The 18,653-nt window shown below is 39.9% G+C and overlaps 1 protein-coding gene across 2 annotated transcripts in view; it reads right to left on the bottom strand.

Annotated features, from left to right (window-relative positions):
• The window catches only part of dgcr8 (DGCR8 microprocessor complex subunit), a 48,598-nt gene that overhangs the window by 22,827 nt on the left and 7,118 nt on the right, over positions 1 to 18,653 (bottom strand). For both annotated transcript variants that reach the window (XM_043715421.2, XM_043715420.2), the window contains exons 4-7: positions 16,966 to 17,108; positions 12,761 to 13,109; positions 11,200 to 11,397; positions 3,061 to 3,162 (exon numbers count right to left, since the gene is read on the bottom strand). In XM_043715421.2, the coding sequence (XP_043571356.1) occupies positions 3,061 to 3,162; positions 11,200 to 11,397; positions 12,761 to 13,109; positions 16,966 to 17,108 (792 nt within the window). The remainder of the gene's footprint in view (positions 1 to 3,060; positions 3,163 to 11,199; positions 11,398 to 12,760; positions 13,110 to 16,965; positions 17,109 to 18,653) is intronic.

Consider the following 18,653-nt stretch of genomic DNA (forward strand, 5'->3'; position numbering starts at 1 on the left):
CGAAGCACGACCCACCGAAGCGCAACCCACCCATACCCCTACATTTACCTCTTACCTAACACTACGGACAATTTAGCATGGCCAGTTCACCTGACCTGCACATCTTTGGACTGTGGGAGGAAACCGGAGCACCCGGAGGAAACCCACGCAGACACGGGGAGAACGTGCAAACTCCACACAGACAGTCGTCTGAGGTGGGAACTGAACCCGGGTCTCTGGCGCTGTGAGGCAGCAGTGCTGACCACTGTGCCACCGTGCCGCCCACAAACACTACAATTAGTTCATTAGGGTACAGTATTTTCAGGGGTCTTGTGGCACACTGATAGCATTTCTACCTCTGGACATAATGTCTAGGTTCAAGCTTCACCTGCCACAGTTGTGCCACAAAAAGTATGAACAGATGATTTAAAAATAATTCAGAGGACATGAAGAGTCCACTAGATTGCATGATTGCGAATTACACAAACCAGGGCTACAAGGTTCTTGACCCTAAAGAACAGTGTTGAACTGAAGAAGTTTCCGTGAAAATTCCAATTTTTGACTACATTCGCAACTTGCTATTGGAAGATTTGAGCATGTAATATTAACATTCAGTCCAATACTGTAAATACAATATTGATGAATTCCTTATATTTGTTATCAATTATTTTGTTCAAAATCACTAATTTTGCCAATGACTAGGTGATGCGATTCAAAACAGTAAGAAATTCTGCTTGGTCACTAATGCCGCCACCCATCATATAGTGTTTATAGAATCACAATCATCATGGTGCAGGAGGAAGTCACTCGGCCAATTGTGTCTGCGTTCACTCTGAGCATGTTAAATTAGTGCCAATTTCCTGCCTTTACCCTGCACACTGAACAAAAACAATTACCCAATACTTTCTTGAATACCTCAACTGATCTTATCTTCATCATGCTTCAAGGCATCCCAAACCCTAACTACACGTTGTGTGAAAAATATTTTTCCTACTTTACATTTGGTTTTGCAAAATACTTTAGAACCAAGGGATCTGCTTTTCTCTATCCACTGCCCAGACCCTTAATTATTTTGAAAACCTATCAAATCTTCCCTTGGTCTTCGCCTCAGCAAGAAATCAGTCCCAACTTTTTACGTTTTTCCTTACAACTCAAGCATCTTATCGCTGGAACCATTCTAAAATAGCTCTTCTCCAAACTTTGACAGTCTTCATTTGAAATGGCAAACAGAGCTGCACACAATACTCCAGTTGAGATTTAACTAGTGTCTGATACAAATTCATCATAACCTTCCTCTTCTTGTAATTTATAACCCTTATTAACAAAGCTGAAAATACTGTGCACTTTATTAACAATTGCAACAGCCCTGCCACCTTTAATGATTTATGTACATTTATATGAGTCTCTCTGCTCCTGCACACCCTTTACAATATTAATCATTCCTCTGAATCTGCGAGGGCTCTGTTTCTGAGAGCCCTCACGAATGATGAATTTTGCACATGGTAAAAGTGCTTAAAAACATGATGGATGCGATTTTTGCCCACAGATATTGATTTGTTACTTATTTCACATGGATAGGTGAATGTGATTTTTGAAAAGCATTTACTATACTATTTCATACTGTGCCATGTACTTTGTATCAAGGTGCCACATTTCCCTCTTCTCCACATGAATTCCACCTAACCACCCACTTACCCAGCTTGTCTCCTTTTGGAGTTTTATACTGTCCTCCTCAAAGTTTAAAATATTTTCAAGCTTTGTTGTTATGCACAAACTTTGATTTTGTTCCCTGTACACCAATATAGAGACCACCTGATGAAGGAACAGCACTCCGAAAGCTAGTGCTTCCAATTAAACCTGTTGGACTATAACCTGGTCTTGTGTGGTTTTTAATTTTGTACACCCCAGTCCAACACCAGCATCTCCAAGTCATTAGATCATTTGTACATTTCAGGAAAAGTAGAGGTCCCTGGGTAACTCCCCAACAAACCTTGCTGCTGCCCCAAAAATAACTTTGTGCTATTTCATACCCCTTTGCCAATTTTGTAACCATGTTGCTACAGTACTTTTTATTCAAGTCTCCTCAAATCTGTTATATGGACCTGTATCAAAAGCCCTATAGAAGGCCATGTACACCATTTCAACAGCCTTCCCTTCATCAATCCCATGTTACCTCTTCAAAAGAACTCTTCTGTATCAATTGAGGAGAAAGTGAGGACTGCAGATGCTGGAGATCAGAGCTGAAAATGTGTTGCTGGAAATGCACAGGTCAGGCAGCATCCAAGGAGCAGGAGAATCGACGTTTTGGGCATAAGCCCTTCTTCAGGAATCATGCCGAAACGTTGATTCTCCTGATGATTCCTGAAGAAGGGCTCATGCCCGAAACGTCGATTCTCCTGCTCCTTGGATGCTGCCTGACCTGCTGCGCTTTTCCAGCAACACATTCTCTTCTGTATCAATCCCCAACATTCCAATTGACTATTCGTTCTCTCATTCAACTGTTTTTCAAAGTTCCCCACAATTTAAGTTAAATTGACTAGTCTGCAAATGCTGAGCTGATCCTCAAAGGTTCTAATGTTTGCAATTCTCTGTGATCACTCTAAAATCAATGAAGATCAACAAAATTGCTGTAATTTGCACTCTAATTTCCTTCAGCATCTTGGGAAGCATTTCATCTGGTGTTGATGATTTATCAACTTCAAGTACCATTGGAGATCAGAGCAACAGAAATTGTTGGAGGTTGAAAACCAAATCTTACAATGCTTTACACACAATACCAGCAACAACTGACACAGAATTTACAGCAAACTCCTATAATTCTATTCTTAAAACTCCAAGGGCCTTATACATTTTGATTTCATTTTTGCACAATCATTTCTCTAAAATTAGTGCTCACCTTATCAAGTTATACACATAGTGACCCAAGCTACATTTCACTGACAATAAAGTGGGTTTTTCCAATGCACAGTATTGTTTTAAAATAATGTGTAGTTGTGGTTGGTTACTCTTTTCAATAGAGGCAAATGAATTAGAAACAGCTTCAAAATAAAATGCAAAACACACTCACAGGAGGCGGCTTACCGCATTCAAAGAAATTGTAAACAGGGCGAACTTTCAGGACCCTTTGCATATATTCGTGCAGTATGCAGACTTCCGATTTCCCATTTGGATTAATAACAAACTCTATGACAACAAAAAAAAAGGGGAGAAAATTAATTTTGATTTAATTCAAAAGAAAGCTTCAATTGCAAGTAATTTTAGATCCTTGCAGATGGCACTCAATACTAAATATTAAAATTTCATAACTACTATGCAGTCATCCAGATTAAGTACCATCACTAAATAAATCATTCATTCATCGCTTACGAAATAAATCATAAACTGGACTCATGTCTCATATGTTCAACCAAATTTCCATTTAATGGTCAATCCAGTAATGACAATGAATGCAATTGATAAGCACATACATTTCAAGGCATTTCATTTTTAATTTTTATGGTTAATTACGTCTATTTAATAGCTCAACTTTTCCCTGTCAAAGTCAAAGTCATTTTTATTTTCTAGGCACCACCATTTTATTGCTACGTAAAAACAAATTGCTGTTGCTCTGCAAATAGACGTCCAATTGAAAGGTGAAGAACCTATCAATAAGGCAAATTGAATACTACAAAACACAAGTAAGGAAATCAATAACTGGAGGTTCTGACATGTTTAGGTCATTGGTGAGGCTACTACTCAAGTGCAATGCATTGATTTTGTCAGTATGCAAAAAAGATCCAAGGATCTCCTAATTCTTGGTAAAGCCTTCAAGAAAGTGATAGTGAGCCATACTCTTGAATGCTGCAGACGATGTGGTATACCCATCCCCACACTGCCGCTAGATAGGAAGGTGGTACTGTCACCAGGCTGGTAATTCAGAACACCAGGTTAATGCTTTCAGAACATGGGGTTGAAACCAATTATGGCAAATGGTGAAATCGGAATTCAATAAAAGCCTGGAACTCTAGCAAATGACCATCTAAGTACTGACTATCATAAAAACCCATCTAGTTCACTAATGGTAGGAAAAACACTACCTGTACCTGCTCATGACTCTCCACAATTACGAATGAGCAATAAATACAGTCCGAGCCAGCTACATTCACATGCCACGAACAAACTGTTTCAAAGCTTCAAGGATTTTGAACAACTGATAATGTAAATGCAATATCTTCAAGCCGGAATGGTGCGCGACTTGGATTTTCTACAAACCTTTATTTTCAGTGGTAGAGGTTTGGGAAGTCCTATCAAAGGAACTTTGACGACCTTCTGTAATGCCTTGCTGCCTGTATATATTAGTGAAGGAGGGAGTGAATGTTTAAGCTGATGGAAGGGATGTCAATCAAGCAGACTGCTTTTTCCTGCACAACATCAGACTTCTTCAATGTTGCAATAACTCCATTCATCCAGAAAGCATGCTCTTACACTCCTGACTTGTGCTTGTAGATACTGGACAAGTATTGGGGAGTCAGGTGATGAGTCACTTATTCCAGAATTACCAGTGTCCAATTTGGCCTTGCAGTCACAATATTTATATGGTTGATACAGTTAAGTTTCTGGTCAATGCTTAAGTCCAGGATGCTAAAATCATGAGAATTTGTCGAGTAATACTTGAATGTTAATGGTAAATGCTTAGACGTTCTTGTTGGTGATAGTCATTGCCTCACACTAATTTTATTAGGCATATATGGCATGAAGGTGTCACTGGTTGGGTCAGCATTCATTAACCACCCCCAGCTGCACTCAAAATTGTGCAGAGTTGCCTACTTGAACCTCTCAGTCTACTTCCTGTTGGTAGATCCACTAAGCCAATAGGGAGGAATTCCAGAATTTTGATCCAGTGAAAGTGGAAAAGGAATCTATTTCCAAGTTAGGATGGTGACTGATTTGTTTAAGGCGAAGATGGTGGTGTTCCCATGTACCTGTTGCCTCTGTCTGACTTAAATGGTAGTGGCTGGGGTTTAGAAGGTGCGAAGGAGCCTTGGTGAATAGCTGAAGCGCATCTTGCAGAATGTACTCACTGCTGCTACTGAGTTTCCGTAGTGGAGAGGATGGATGTTTGTCAATAATGTGGCAATCAAAGCAACCTGCTTTGTCCGGGATGGCATTAAGCTTGAGTGTTGAAACTACACTCATCTAGGCAAGTGGACAGTATTCATTCATACTGACTTGTGCTTTGGCACACAAGCTTTGGGGAGTGAGATGGTGAGTTACTCACTGAAGAAGTGGGCGGCACGGTGGCACAGTGGTTAGCACTGCTGCCTCGCAGCGCCAGAGACCCGGGTTCAATTCCCAACTTCAATTCCCCGTGTCTGCGTGGGTTTCCTCCGGGTGCTCCGGTTTCCTCCCACAGTCCAAAGATGTGCAGGTTAGGTGAATTGGCCATACTAAATTGCCCGTAGTGTTAGGTAAGGGGTAAATGTAGGGGTATGGGTGGGTTTCGCTTCGGCGGGTCGGTGTTGACTTGCTGGGCCGAAGGGCCTGTTTCCACACTGTAATCTAAACTAAGTACCAGTCTCTTTTGTGCTCTTGCAGCCCAAGGATAATCAACATGGATTTGTGCGTGGGAAATCATGACTCACAAACTTGATTGAGTTTTTTGAAGAAGTAACAAAGAAGATTGATGAGGACAGAGCAGTAAATGTGATCTATATGGACTTTAGTAAGGCGTTCGACAAGGTTCCCCATGGGAGACTGATTAGCAAGGTTAGATCTCATGGAATACAGGGGGAACTAGCCATTTGGATACAGAACTGGCTTAAAGGTAGAAGACAGAGGGTGGTGGTGGAGGGTCGTTTTTCAGACTGGAGGCCTGTGACCACTGGAGTGCCACAAGGATGGGCCCTCTACTTTTTGTCATTTACATAAATGATTTGGATGCGAGCATAAGAGGTACAGTTAGTAAGTTTGCAGATGGCACCAAAATTGGAGGTTTAGTGGACAGCGAAGGGTTACCTCAGATTACAACAGGATCTGGACCAGAGGGGCTGAGAAGCGGCAGTTGGAGTTTAATTCAGATAAATGCGAGGTGCTGCATTTTGGGAAAGCAAATCTTAGCAGGACTTATACACTTAATGGTAAGGTCCTAGGGAGTGTTGCTGAACAAAGAGACCTTGGAGTGCAGGTTCATAGCTCCTTGAAAGTGGAGTCGCAGGTAGATAGGATAGTGAAGAAGGCGCTTGGTATGCTTTCCTTTATTGGTCAGAGTATTGAGTACAGTAGTTGGGAGGTCATGTTACGGCTGTACAGGACATTGGTTAGGTTACTGTTGGAATATTGCGTGCAATTCTGGTTTGCTTTCTATCGGAAAGATGTTGTGAAACTTGAAAGGGTTCAGAAAAGATTTACAAGGATGTTGCCAGGTTGGAGGATTTGAGCCACAGGGTGAGGCTGAACAGGCTGGGGCTGTTTTCCCTGGAGCGTCGGAGGCTGAGGGGTGACATTATAGAGGTTTACAAAACTTTGAGGGGCATGGATAGGATAAATAGGCAAAGTCTTTTCCCTGGGATCAGGGAGTCCAGAACTAGAGGGCATAGGTTTAGGGTGAGAGGGTGAAGATATAAAAGAGACCTAAGAGGCAACCTTTTCACGCAGAGGGTGGTAAAAATATGGAATGAGCTGCCAGAGGAAATAGTGGAGGCTGGCACAATTGCAGCATTTAAGAGGCATTTGGATGGGTATATGAATAGGAAGGGGTTGGAGGGATATGGACCAGGTGCTGGCAGGTGGGACTAGATTGGGTTGGGTTATCTGGTTTGGACCGAAGCGTCTGTTTCCATGCTGCACATCTCTCTGACTCTATAACTCTCTTACAGTTAATGCCATAATGCTATTGAATGCCAAGGGCAATGTTAGATTCTCTCTTGCTGGAGATGGTCATTGCCTGGCACTTGTGTGGCCTTTATGTTGCTTGTCACTTGTCAGCCCAAACCCAGACAATGTTCAGGTCTTGCTGCATTTGGAGATGGACTGCTTCAGGATCTGAGGGGTCATAAATTGTGCTGAACATAGAAGTGGAGACGCTTGTTGATGATTGACTGACCTTAGGATGGAAGGAAGGTCACTGACTAAGTGGCTGAAGATGCTTGGACCTAGGACTCTACTTGGAGGGACTCCTGCAGCAATGTCCTGGAGAGAGTTGGAGGCCAGTCATCAACTATAAATCTTTTCCTTTTTGGCATGCATAACTCCAAAATGTCTTCCCTAACCATACTATTGCCACTGATCTTTTCATCCACTTGACCAATGATTCAAATTGGGCTGAATGGGTTGGTCATTGCCTGGATTAGATTTTTGCTTGATTTTCACGGACAGGAAATACTAAGAAAAGTGTCAACATTGCCAGGTAAATCCCAGCGCTGCATCTATACTTGAACAGCTTGTGATAAATTGCAGAACAAAATTATGCCTGGCTTCAGTAGAAGAACTGGATTATAATTGGGACCAACAATCTTTTGTGGTATCCAGTACACAACATTTCTTAAAGACATGTAGAATGGACTGAACTAGTTTAATACTAGCTTCTGAAATGGTTTGGATGTCCAAGCTGACTAAGATGGATCACCTACTTGGCAGTTCTGGCTGAAGATGGTTATTTATGGGTAAATAGATTTTTCTCAAGTTCTCAGGTACTCAACCAGAGCATACACTGAAGCAGTCAAAAGGTCTGAAGCGAACTTTTGATACCACTTATCAGTGATACTTCTTTCTGAACAAAAAGCATTCCACATTAATGGCTTTTCAGCAAGCAGGAAAATTTGCACTCACATTGTGAATGTCATATTTGTTTGAAATACTGAAACTTAATGCAAATCTGAACCAACTGCAAGTAGGAAAATAAGGAGAATCATTACAATTCCCATTATAATTATTCAGAGTATCTGGACTTCCAAGGAGAAAAGAACACCAGATTTTTCTCTCTCAATAACAATGGAATCCATCCCCATCACCTTTCAATTAAAAGGTGCTAGCCATTAAACTCATCATCATCATCCTTCAGTGTAAAAAGTTAAACTACCACTGCAGATCTTTATAAAACTATCTTCAAGCATAATGGTCATGAATAAACTGGAATTCATTCCTTTTCCTTCATGCCCATATCCAAGTTTCCTGGATCAGACAGCATTTCCACAATTGCAGACTGGGGGAGGCAAGGATACGAGACTACTACCCGTCTGCTTCCCTTACAACATGGCATTTTGTTGCCAGTGTACCAATGTTCCCTCCATTTTTCCTTTGTTGCATGTTAAGACTGCTATCCAGCCATGCAAATGTGTTACCTTGTGGGAATGCCAGATGTATGTAGTCTGTTGCTCAATACACTACATGTCTGGATTGCTGTAGTCATTCATGACAAGTGATACCACTTATCAATCAGCAAGACTTCTTTCTATTAATGGAATCCATGCTGCGGAGGTGCTGATGTTGGACTGAGGTGGACAAAGTCAGAAGTCACACGACACCAGGTTATATTCCAACAGATTTTTTTGAAATCACTTGAGGGGCAGCGGTCTGAAAGCTTGTGATTTCAAATAAACTTGTTGGACTATAACCTGATGTCATTTGACTTTTGACATTAATGGAATAACAGAGAAGCTAGAATTTGTTAGTCTAAATGTAATTAGTCTAGGTTTGATAATCCAAAATTCTTTACTGAGCATGCAATCTGTCTCCTAACAAGGCTATTTGCCTTTAACATTAAAGGAGGTTTCATAAAAGTGGATTAATGATAGATAAGGAAATAATTAATTTGCTCATTTTCATAACTCAGTGGTTCCATATAATGAAAGATTTATTATTCATTGTAGAGGAGATGTCATAAATCTGACTCTACAGTAGCATTTTTGATAACTTCGACGAACACTGGTTTAAATCACATTCCAAAGGCTCGACATTCAAGCACAGCTGAAAAACTGCTGCACTGTCACAAGTGCAGTTGTTGGATGAGACATTAAACCACAGCATCCTGCATTTATACTCTCCAGTAAATATAAAGATTTCACAGCAGTATTAAGAGGAGGAGCACAGCAATAATTCCATATGTCCTGTCAATCTTTAGCCCTCAGTCAAAATCAAAGCAAATTATCCAACTGTTTATCAGATGGTTGTTGTGCACAACTTGGTCTTCCCAATCTCCTCAAAAGAATGAGGATTCGAACAATTAATTGGTTATCCCAGAGTTTTACAGCAAGAAAACACAAAATATGCTATGTAAATGCAAAACTTTGTATCTTCCCCCCCCATTTTTCACCAAACATAATGGAAAATGTCAGCTGAAACCCCATCTTAAAATCAGAGTGATACGGTGCAAAGAAAACTTTGAAGCCCATCTTATTTGTACTGGCATTTACCAGTCTGAACATTAAACAGCAGAGATGTAGGGGTAATGTCACTGAACTAACAATCCACGAGGTTCACAAATGTCATTTAGGAATGGAAATCACCCAATGTTACCTGGTCTGACCTACATGCGACTCCAGACCCACAGCAATGCGGTTGATTCTTAACTGCCCCCTGGGCAATTAGGGATGGGCAATAAATGCTGGCCCAGACAACGTTCACAACCCATGACTGAAAAGTCATTTCATGCCACTATCCAAAAATAGTTATGATAAAACTATTTCTATCTACACATATGCAGAACTAAAAGCAGTTAGATCAGTACTAAATAGAGACAACTCCATTCCATAATTGCCAATCTGGTGATCACATGTATTCTAATGATCTTTGGTGCACCTTCTCACAACAAGGCAATTCATGGAAGTTTTTAAAGAATGTCCAATGAAAAAGTTATCAAATAAATTCTTTTCCCATTTTCCTAGTTATTTTTGTCATCATAAACATGGCAAGCTGAAACTCATGCATGTCAAAGATGTTTGAGAGAGACATGTAAACTTTATCCAAAGAAAGCAATTAGCACAGACAACCCTGGCACTTATCCCTGACATTCAATTATAGGGTAGAGAGGGCAAATTCTGAGCTAACCTTTGGTTGGAAATGATCAAGACATATGCGTGTGAACAAAATATCAAATGCTTGAAATAGAACTATAACAAAGTGTATTTCGGGACAATGGCAATAGTTTAAAAAGTTTAATGGCAAAAGTTTAACAGATCAGGCAATGCCAACCTTTTGCATTTGTAATACAGGGAAGGCGGAGTGGGGGCAAACAAAAATCACAAATAAGATATCATCCACAGGCCACTATTGGTTGTGACCTAGCAAGTAATAAAGATTATATGAAGTAAAGTTTTTAAAAGTATGTGTTATCCAAGAAAAACAAACATTCTCAACCTGTACAGGAATACAGTCGACATTGTTCAGTTAGCAGCACTATAAACAGGTAATTATGAGAGAACCAGGAGTATTGAGGCCCAAGAACCATTTCAAAAAACTGTCAATTAAAATGAACAATTGAGCCAGCATCCACTGTCATTTGTTGACGAGAATTTCAAACATCTACTGCCATTTGGGTGCAGAGATGCTTCCCAACCTCTCCCTTGAATGGTGTGGCCCTAATTCTCAAACAATTCCCGCTAATTCTAGAATCCCCAATCTATGGAAGTGTGAAAGTAGTTTATCTTTATCTACCCTGTTGTTTCCTGTTAATTTCTTGAAGACTTCAATCAGATCATCCCTTAGCCATCCAAATTCTACAGAAACTTGAATTCCTCCTCATAACTGAACCCTTTAAGTTCAGGTATCATTCCTGTAAACGTACATTGTACTCCCTCCAAAGCCAATATATCCTTCCTAATGTGTTTCCCAGAGTGCTCCAAGTGGAATCTAACCAGGGTTTTACAGAAGTCCAATATCACTTTTGCATCCTTTTATTGCAATCCTCTAATGCTAGCATTCTATTAGCTTTCTTGATAAGTTTATGCACCTGTTATAACATTTTAAAAGTCTTTCCACTTGAATGTCCAAGTTGTTTTGGGCATTTAACTTCAAATCATCTAGAAAATACCTTGATCTATCCTTTTTCAGGCCAAAATGGATGACCATTTTTATGGAAGAAAAATAAGATCACAGAAGCTACAATAAGAATATGTGACTTATAATCAAGCTTGCATACTATTTTCTTTGCAATCACAAAAGTTCAAGTTCACTTTCTGAAAGATTCTGCAAGCATAATTCAAACAGCTCACATTAGATGGTGGAATGTTTACATGTTGCTTTTACCTTTTTTTGTGGGTGCATCCTGAACAGAGAGAGTAATGAGTTTTTGATTGGCTGGCAAAATTGGCCGCTCAGCTTCTGCCTGCTTCCGCTTCATCTCCCGGTTAAACTGACGGCGTTCAGCCCAGGTCCGAAATTTCTTCACAGTGACTTGTTCAAAATCAAAGCGTTTTTCCAAGTATTTTTTAAATTCCTCAAGAGCTGTAAGACAGATTTTTATTACATAATAAAATGCAATGTGAACAGTACAAATCCATGTTCAGTGTACTTTTCTAGACTAACAACCCCAAGATACACCTTTGGACTTAAAAATAAATCATGCATAAAATATAAACTTCCTTGAGGTTTACTTGCACTACTTAATGATAATTGTTTAGGCTAACTAACAATAATGGAAATTATTTTGAAATGGGAAGATTACCAATCAGGTTATGAACATGGATTTTTAAACAGGCTTCAGAAACCAGGCGCAGTTGGAAGAAACTAGTCCACCCAAAGTCAGTTGTGCTGCTGTTAAATATGAAACTTCAGAAACAAAGCCGCGCATTTATATTTCAGCTGGCCAACCAGCCAGGTAACACGACGACTTTCAGCACAACATATCATTCATGGTGACAATATGGGATCTTATCCAATCTCACAATATAAGGGGATCGGAGGTCAAAAGCACAGGCTTCCATTGCCAAACAAATTTCCATTTAGGACCAAGGATGTACTGATGCATCTTGGTGAAACCGTATATGGAATATTGAGCCAAGTTTTAGTCTCCTTACCTAGGAAAATATATATTTGCCACCAAAGGAGCTCAGCAAAAGGTCAATAAGGCTGATTTCTTGGATGGCACATTTCTCATACGGAGGAGAGATAAGGTCAATTAGTCCTGTATTCATTGGAATTTAAAGGATTAACAGAAATTCGTTGAAACATATACAATTCTGACAGGGCTGGACAGACAGTATGCAAGGTAGACCATGTAACTGAGGTGAAAAGAAATTTCTTCACTTGGAAGATGGTGAACCTACGGAATTTTCTTTTGCATAAGGTAATGGAGGTCAAAGAAATAGATAGATTTCTAGGGATTAAAGTCATCAAGGAGAATGAGGAGAGAGTGTGGAGTTAACAAAGTCAGGATGATCATATTAAATGGAAAGGCTCAATGAGCCAAAAGTCTACACTTGCTATTATTTTCCGTCTTTCCATAAGTGTAATGATAAGTGCAATGTTAAAAACATAATTTGAGGGATAGTGAAAAGTTTTAAAATATGCTGAACCTCAGGCATGTCATCAAGAGACAGCACAATTTGGACTTGACAGCACCAAGAGAAAGGCAGCCTGTATCAAACACAAGTGACTGAATCATTGCATATTATCTTCATGCAAAGGAAGCCCAAATCCTAAAACTGGGAGAAACCTGACAACATGAACACTTTGCCATTGGCATCTTAGAAAGTGAAAAAAAACAACCAAAAGGCCACCAAATATATTCACACACCCACAAGCTAAATGACACATTAAATGCCGAAACCAGAAAAAAGTTATTAGATAAGATCAAGAATTTGCTTACAAATAGATTCTTCTTTGCATACTTCTACTTTAGCCTTCACCTGTCCAAGGGCTCCTGCGGCAACAATTCCACCAGAAGAGTCTCTTTCATCTAAGGATTTAGAGCACATCGTACCCGAGCTACTGTGAGGTACTGAATTAGTAATTGAGTCTTGATTAGTGGCAGTGCAGTCTGGTTTCTCATTTATTCCTAAAGGCGTGTTTTCACAGTTGTCTGGGGACATTTCACCATTTGTGGTCACTTTCATTATCTCTCCATTACTAGCCAGCTTATTCTGCTCGCTTTCTTCTTGGTCTCTCATCTTCATGTAGTGTAGACAGGGAATGCTGCTCTGTGGAGGATCATGTTTCTGCATAGAACAAAAAAAAACTTTTCACCGACTAATCGGTCAGATTTCTAATCTAACAGATGGTTTGGCAATAACAACTGAACGTGTTTGCTGAAGAAAACCTATTTGCATGCAAGGACCAAAACAAGGTTGTGATGTGGAGTACCAAAAAGAACCCAGAAAGCCAGCTTGACCATCCTACTTCCATTGCATATCACCTGGCAAACAACTGAGAACAAGGCACCAACAGATTGCATACTGTCAATGAAAGACTGGCAAAGGCAAAAAGATAAGGATAGGAAAATGTAAAACATAACATTCAAGCCAATCTCAATTTTTCTTGGATACCACAAAGCAATTTCTAACAGTACAGTACATAAGTGTTGCATAGGAAGAAGCATTTCCCATAGTGGGGTGAGTACTGTTGAGACAGCAAAGGGAGAGTGACAATAAACAATACAATCAGGACTATGGAACAAAGGGAAAAAAGGTGTTATGGACCACATTAAACTACCCAAATTATGTTATGGAGATTGCCTAGAACCTAATTTTTATATATTTTTTTAAAAGACAAGCTTAAGCGCTGTGTTCCAGATAAGATTTGATTGGTCCACCACTGAGCTTGAATCAAAACACTTTATCCTTACACAAGAGTTAAAATACAAAAACAAGTAGCAGCATAACTTTACTATATTGAAATACTTAAGATAATGTATGATTTAACCACTAATCAACTACTGTTCTGGTACAAGCAGCATAACATAAACACACACCTTGGCAAAGGCAATTCAGCAACAGAGTTATTATTCTCATGTGCTGTCTCATCCAGTCCAGAAGAAACACCCAATGTGCCCCCTTTGATTTTTAAGAGGAAACCATGATATTAAAAAGAGTTAGCTTGCTCTGCTGACCTGCAGGAAATTGGATATCCCAAGGATAGGGTGGAATGCCTCTGACTTACGGATAGATTATAAGAAAGTACATTAGCATCTCCTACTTTTCAGAGCCATTTGCACGGTAATTTCTTTGCCATTCAGAAGCTATTCACATTATCACCTCCTACTATTTACATTTTCATCCCCTATTCAGAAATCAATAAGAACATTACAGCTGGAATTTGACTACTCCCCTATAGTCACAAAAAAAAGCGAGTTGCAACAGATTTGTCCATTAAGGGATGATTCGCATTACATTGTTTCTGGAGATGATGTGGTCAGTGCATTGTGTCTTAGATGGCATGCGACTGTGGGGGAATGGCTGGAGGGTGGCCTTGTGGGTGTTACTAATAGTGATGCGAAGACTTTGTATAAAGGAAGGACTGTTTCCTTTGTTCAAGGAGAGCTTTTGACATGACTCTGCAAGGTGTTTGTTAAAAGTTCCTCCAGAAAGCTTGTACTGTACTGTGCTTAATAAAATTTTGCTTGTTCACAGAAGTTGGTGTGTTGCAGTTGCATCAAGTGTGCAAGAAGTACCTCAGAAAAAAGAATCTAACAGAAACCTCGCTGCCTAAGACTTCACTCTAGCAGCAGAGAACTCAAGCTTTTAGTTCCAGCAGCCAGCAAAAACCACCAACTGAAAGCAAAACCAAAATCCTTTTGTGCGTGTGAGTCTGACCCCATTCACTCATGATTCTTTTGTCTTACTTCTTAAAAAACCTAAGAAGAACAAAGCGATTTACCAACTGCCTGTCTGAAGAAAACATTTTGGCACCACTGTGACCTTTACAAGAGAAACAGGGCAGAACACATCTCTTAGTGGCACAGTATTGTCACAAAGGAAAAAAAATGTAGCAAAGACAAAAACACAAATGCACAGGTAGTATAAATTACCATCTTAGTAGATAAGAGAACATGTGAAGCATGGGATGAGAAAATGAAGTTTTTAAGCTTGCTTTCTCAGGATGAAACACCCTACACATGAACCAATCTGCTGCTTTCAAAATGAATATATTATTACTGGACCTGATTTGCTGATTGGCAGAAGGGTTTGAAAGAGGAGGACTGGTCACAATAATAAATAAATCACAGCATCCATGTTTGGCACAAGAAACTAAACGTTGATTGTGTGTAAGAAAATAATTCAAATAGTGTCTGTGCGTTTCTGGAGAATCACAATTCAATAGGAAGGTCAAAAATAACCTGAGTTTAATCCATGGCCTGATCAGTCTCAACATAGCCAGGGGAACAATTGGGATAGTGTAAGTAAGACTCTCAGATGGGCAGTGTTTGTAACTTGATTACTGCGTAATTTGTTACTTTGGTGGTGGGTTTGTTTAAATAACATCAGACAAAGTGCTGTCCAGTTAATCTCTACAAGAAATGGCATAAATGTAAACACAACTCACCAACATTAAGTCAACTTAATTGACTTTAAAAATCAACCTGGTCAGAAATGTTCTTAAAAACCTCTGGAGCTGGTGGGTCTTGAACCCAAGCCTCCTGGCTCTAAGATTGCAACACTACCACTATGTCTCAAAATCCATTTAAAGCACTAAAGGGTATGAACTCAGGATCCTACTGTGTACCAGGCAGCTGCTTTAACAAACTAAGCTACGGTGTCACTAAATTTTTACTTAGCCTATTTTTCTCATCAACCTATTGAGAGATGTTATTACACATCTCTGGAGCAAGTGGAACTTGAACCTAAACCTCTAGGTCTAGGGGTAGGGATGCCAACACTCTGCCAACTGAGGGCCTTTCAACTCAAGTGGAGGCATCTACACAACATGGACTACAGCTGTTAATAAATAAGCCAACACTATCATCGCATGACAACAAATATTGGCCTCAGTGATGCCTATGATCTATGGATATTTCAGTCCCAAAACATCAGTATAGGACTTCCTCAGGGTAGGGTCTTAGACCTAACCATCTTCAGCTGCTTCAGTGCCCTTTCTGCTCTAAGGTCAGAAATGGGGATGTTTGCTGATGACAGCATGAAGTTCTACACCATTTGCAACTCTTCAGATACTGGTGCAGTTCATGTCCACATGCAGTAAGGTTGGTGTTGATAAGTGGCAAATAAAAAACACCACACAATTGCTGGGAAATGATTTTCGCCAATGAAAGATATCATTACCCAATCATGTTCAATGGCATTACTAGCATCGATTCCTCTACTGTCAACATTCCAAAAATTACCACTGACTAGAAACTGAACTGGACCAGCCATATATGGCTTAAGAGCAAGTCATTAGCAATCAATAACTCACTGTCTCCCTAATGCCTGCCCACCATCTACAAGCTATGAGTCAGAAGTGTGATGGAGTACTCTCCTCTTGCCTGGATGGAGGCTTCAACAGCACTGAAGAAACTCAACACAATCCAGGCCAAATCAGACCACTTGACTGGCACCCCATCCATAACTTTCATCATTCACTCTCTTCACCAATGCAAAAGGACATCAGGGCGTACTATTAAAATGAATTAGATTGTAAGGGTTAAATAGGGCTTTTCATATTTACAAGAAAAATAAAGACCATGCAACCCCTCCATTTTGCTTGAATATATGATTGTAAATTTGTACTCAGTCTCTGGTGGTCATTTATCGTAACTAACAACATCATCACCTACAAGCTGAATTGTAGTAACTCACCAAGGCACCTTACAAATCTATGACCTTTACCACTTAGATGGTGAAGGGCAGTAGATTCATGGGAAATTTCACCTCCCGCAAGTTCTCCTTCAAACTACTCACCGTCCCAAGGACTGCAGCAATTCAAGAAGACAGCTAAATTAGGAAGGGGCAACAAATGCTAGTTTAGCCAATGATGCTACATTCAATGTATAAATTATGAAAAAAAAAGAGTGCCACCAGATTCAGTGCATTTCTAGACATAAGATTCTTTCCATAACATACTACTGAATTTATCTCCTACCCTGATACTTCCGGTTCCTAAGAAATAAGGTCGCGACCAGGTAACCACTCTGGTTTCTCTGTGCAGGTAAACTGGAATACCAGAATTATGGAATGTCATGATCCAGCCATCAGGAAGGGGTTCACTTGGTGGACGGCCACGATCTATAAAAGGTTAAAACAAATGTAATACCAAGAAAAGCACAAAATGTCATAATTCAATCACAATACAAAGACAGAATGCAGGTTGGAGGGGTGGTCAAAACTAAGGGACTATTTTTAAGATGAGAGGAGAAAGATTTAAAAAAGAATATGAGGGGCAACTTTTTTTAAAAAAGAAAAACACAGTGGTTCATAGATGAAATGAACTGCCAAAGGAAGTGGTATGCAGCTCCAGTTACAACATTAAAAAAAATTTGGATAAGTACATGAATAGGAAAGGTTTGGAGGAAATCTGGACCAAACGCAGGTAAGTGGGACTAGTTTCGTTTGGGAACATGGTTGATGTATGACTGAGCAAACATTGTAGACTGATTGATCACCACCAAGGTTGTCAAAAAAATCACACAAGGCTGATGAAACCCAAAAGGAAGTCATAACTGCAATTGCTACTATAAAAAGCATAAAGAACGATTGAATGTAACCTCCACTATTTTTTGTTGTTGCACAGCCCTTGGTGTATAGTACTTGTTAATTAATCTTTTAATTAGTGCAACAGGAGATTTGGTGGCGGAAGAAAAAGGAATGATCAGAATCCCATTACAACAGAGGCCAAAGAATACTCCTGGATGGACACAAAGTGAAAAACAATTCAGTTTCCCAGATCTAAATGAATCTGGGAATTAAGAAAATAGAGAAAGTTAGAATAAGAGTACACTTCTTGATAAACCCATTTCAGTGCACCGTTGGCACAATTCTCAGATCAGTGAACCTATTGAACTTTAGACGAGAGTACACCGTGTCAACATCAAGATTTTGCAAAAATTATTGAATTACCTCAATTTCTGTTCAGTCCAACATCTTCCCCTATTCTGATCAAAGGTCATTCGTACATGAAGTTGAAGCTCAGAATTGAGGGCAGATATTGTTCTGATGAGGGCAATGGGTGAGCAGCATGGAGTCAGAGATATACAGCACGGAAACAGACCCTTCAGTCCAACTCGTCCATGCTGACCAGATATTGCAACCTGCCAGCACCGGGCCCATATCCCTCCTATTCATATACCCATCCAAATGCCTCTTAAACATTGCAATTATACCAGCCTCCACCACTTCCTCTGGCAGCTCATTCCATACATGTACAACCCTCTGCGTGAAAACATTGCCCCTTAGGTCTCTTTTATATCTTTCCCCTCTCACCCTAAATCAATGCCTTCTAGCTCTGGACTCCCCCACCCCAGGGAAAAGACTTTGCCTATTTATCCTATCCATGCCCCTCATAATTTTGTAAACCTCTAAAAAGGTCAGCCATCAGCCTACGAAGCTCCAGGGAAAACAGCCCTAGCCTATTCAACTTCCCCCTATAGCTCAAATCCTCCAACACTGTCAACATCCTTGCAAATCTTTTCTGAACCCTTTCAAGTTACACATCTTTCATATAGGAAGGAGACCAGAATTACATGCAATACTCCAACAGAGGCCGAACCAACATTCTGGACAGCTGCAACATGACCTTCCAACTCCTATACTCAATACTCTGACCAATAAAGG

Source organism: Chiloscyllium plagiosum, unplaced genomic scaffold, assembly GCF_037043375.1.
Source record: "Chiloscyllium plagiosum isolate Xiang-an unplaced genomic scaffold, Cpla_swu_hap1 HiC_scaffold_24, whole genome shotgun sequence".
Classification (NCBI taxonomy): Eukaryota; Metazoa; Chordata; class Chondrichthyes; order Orectolobiformes; family Hemiscylliidae; genus Chiloscyllium; species Chiloscyllium plagiosum.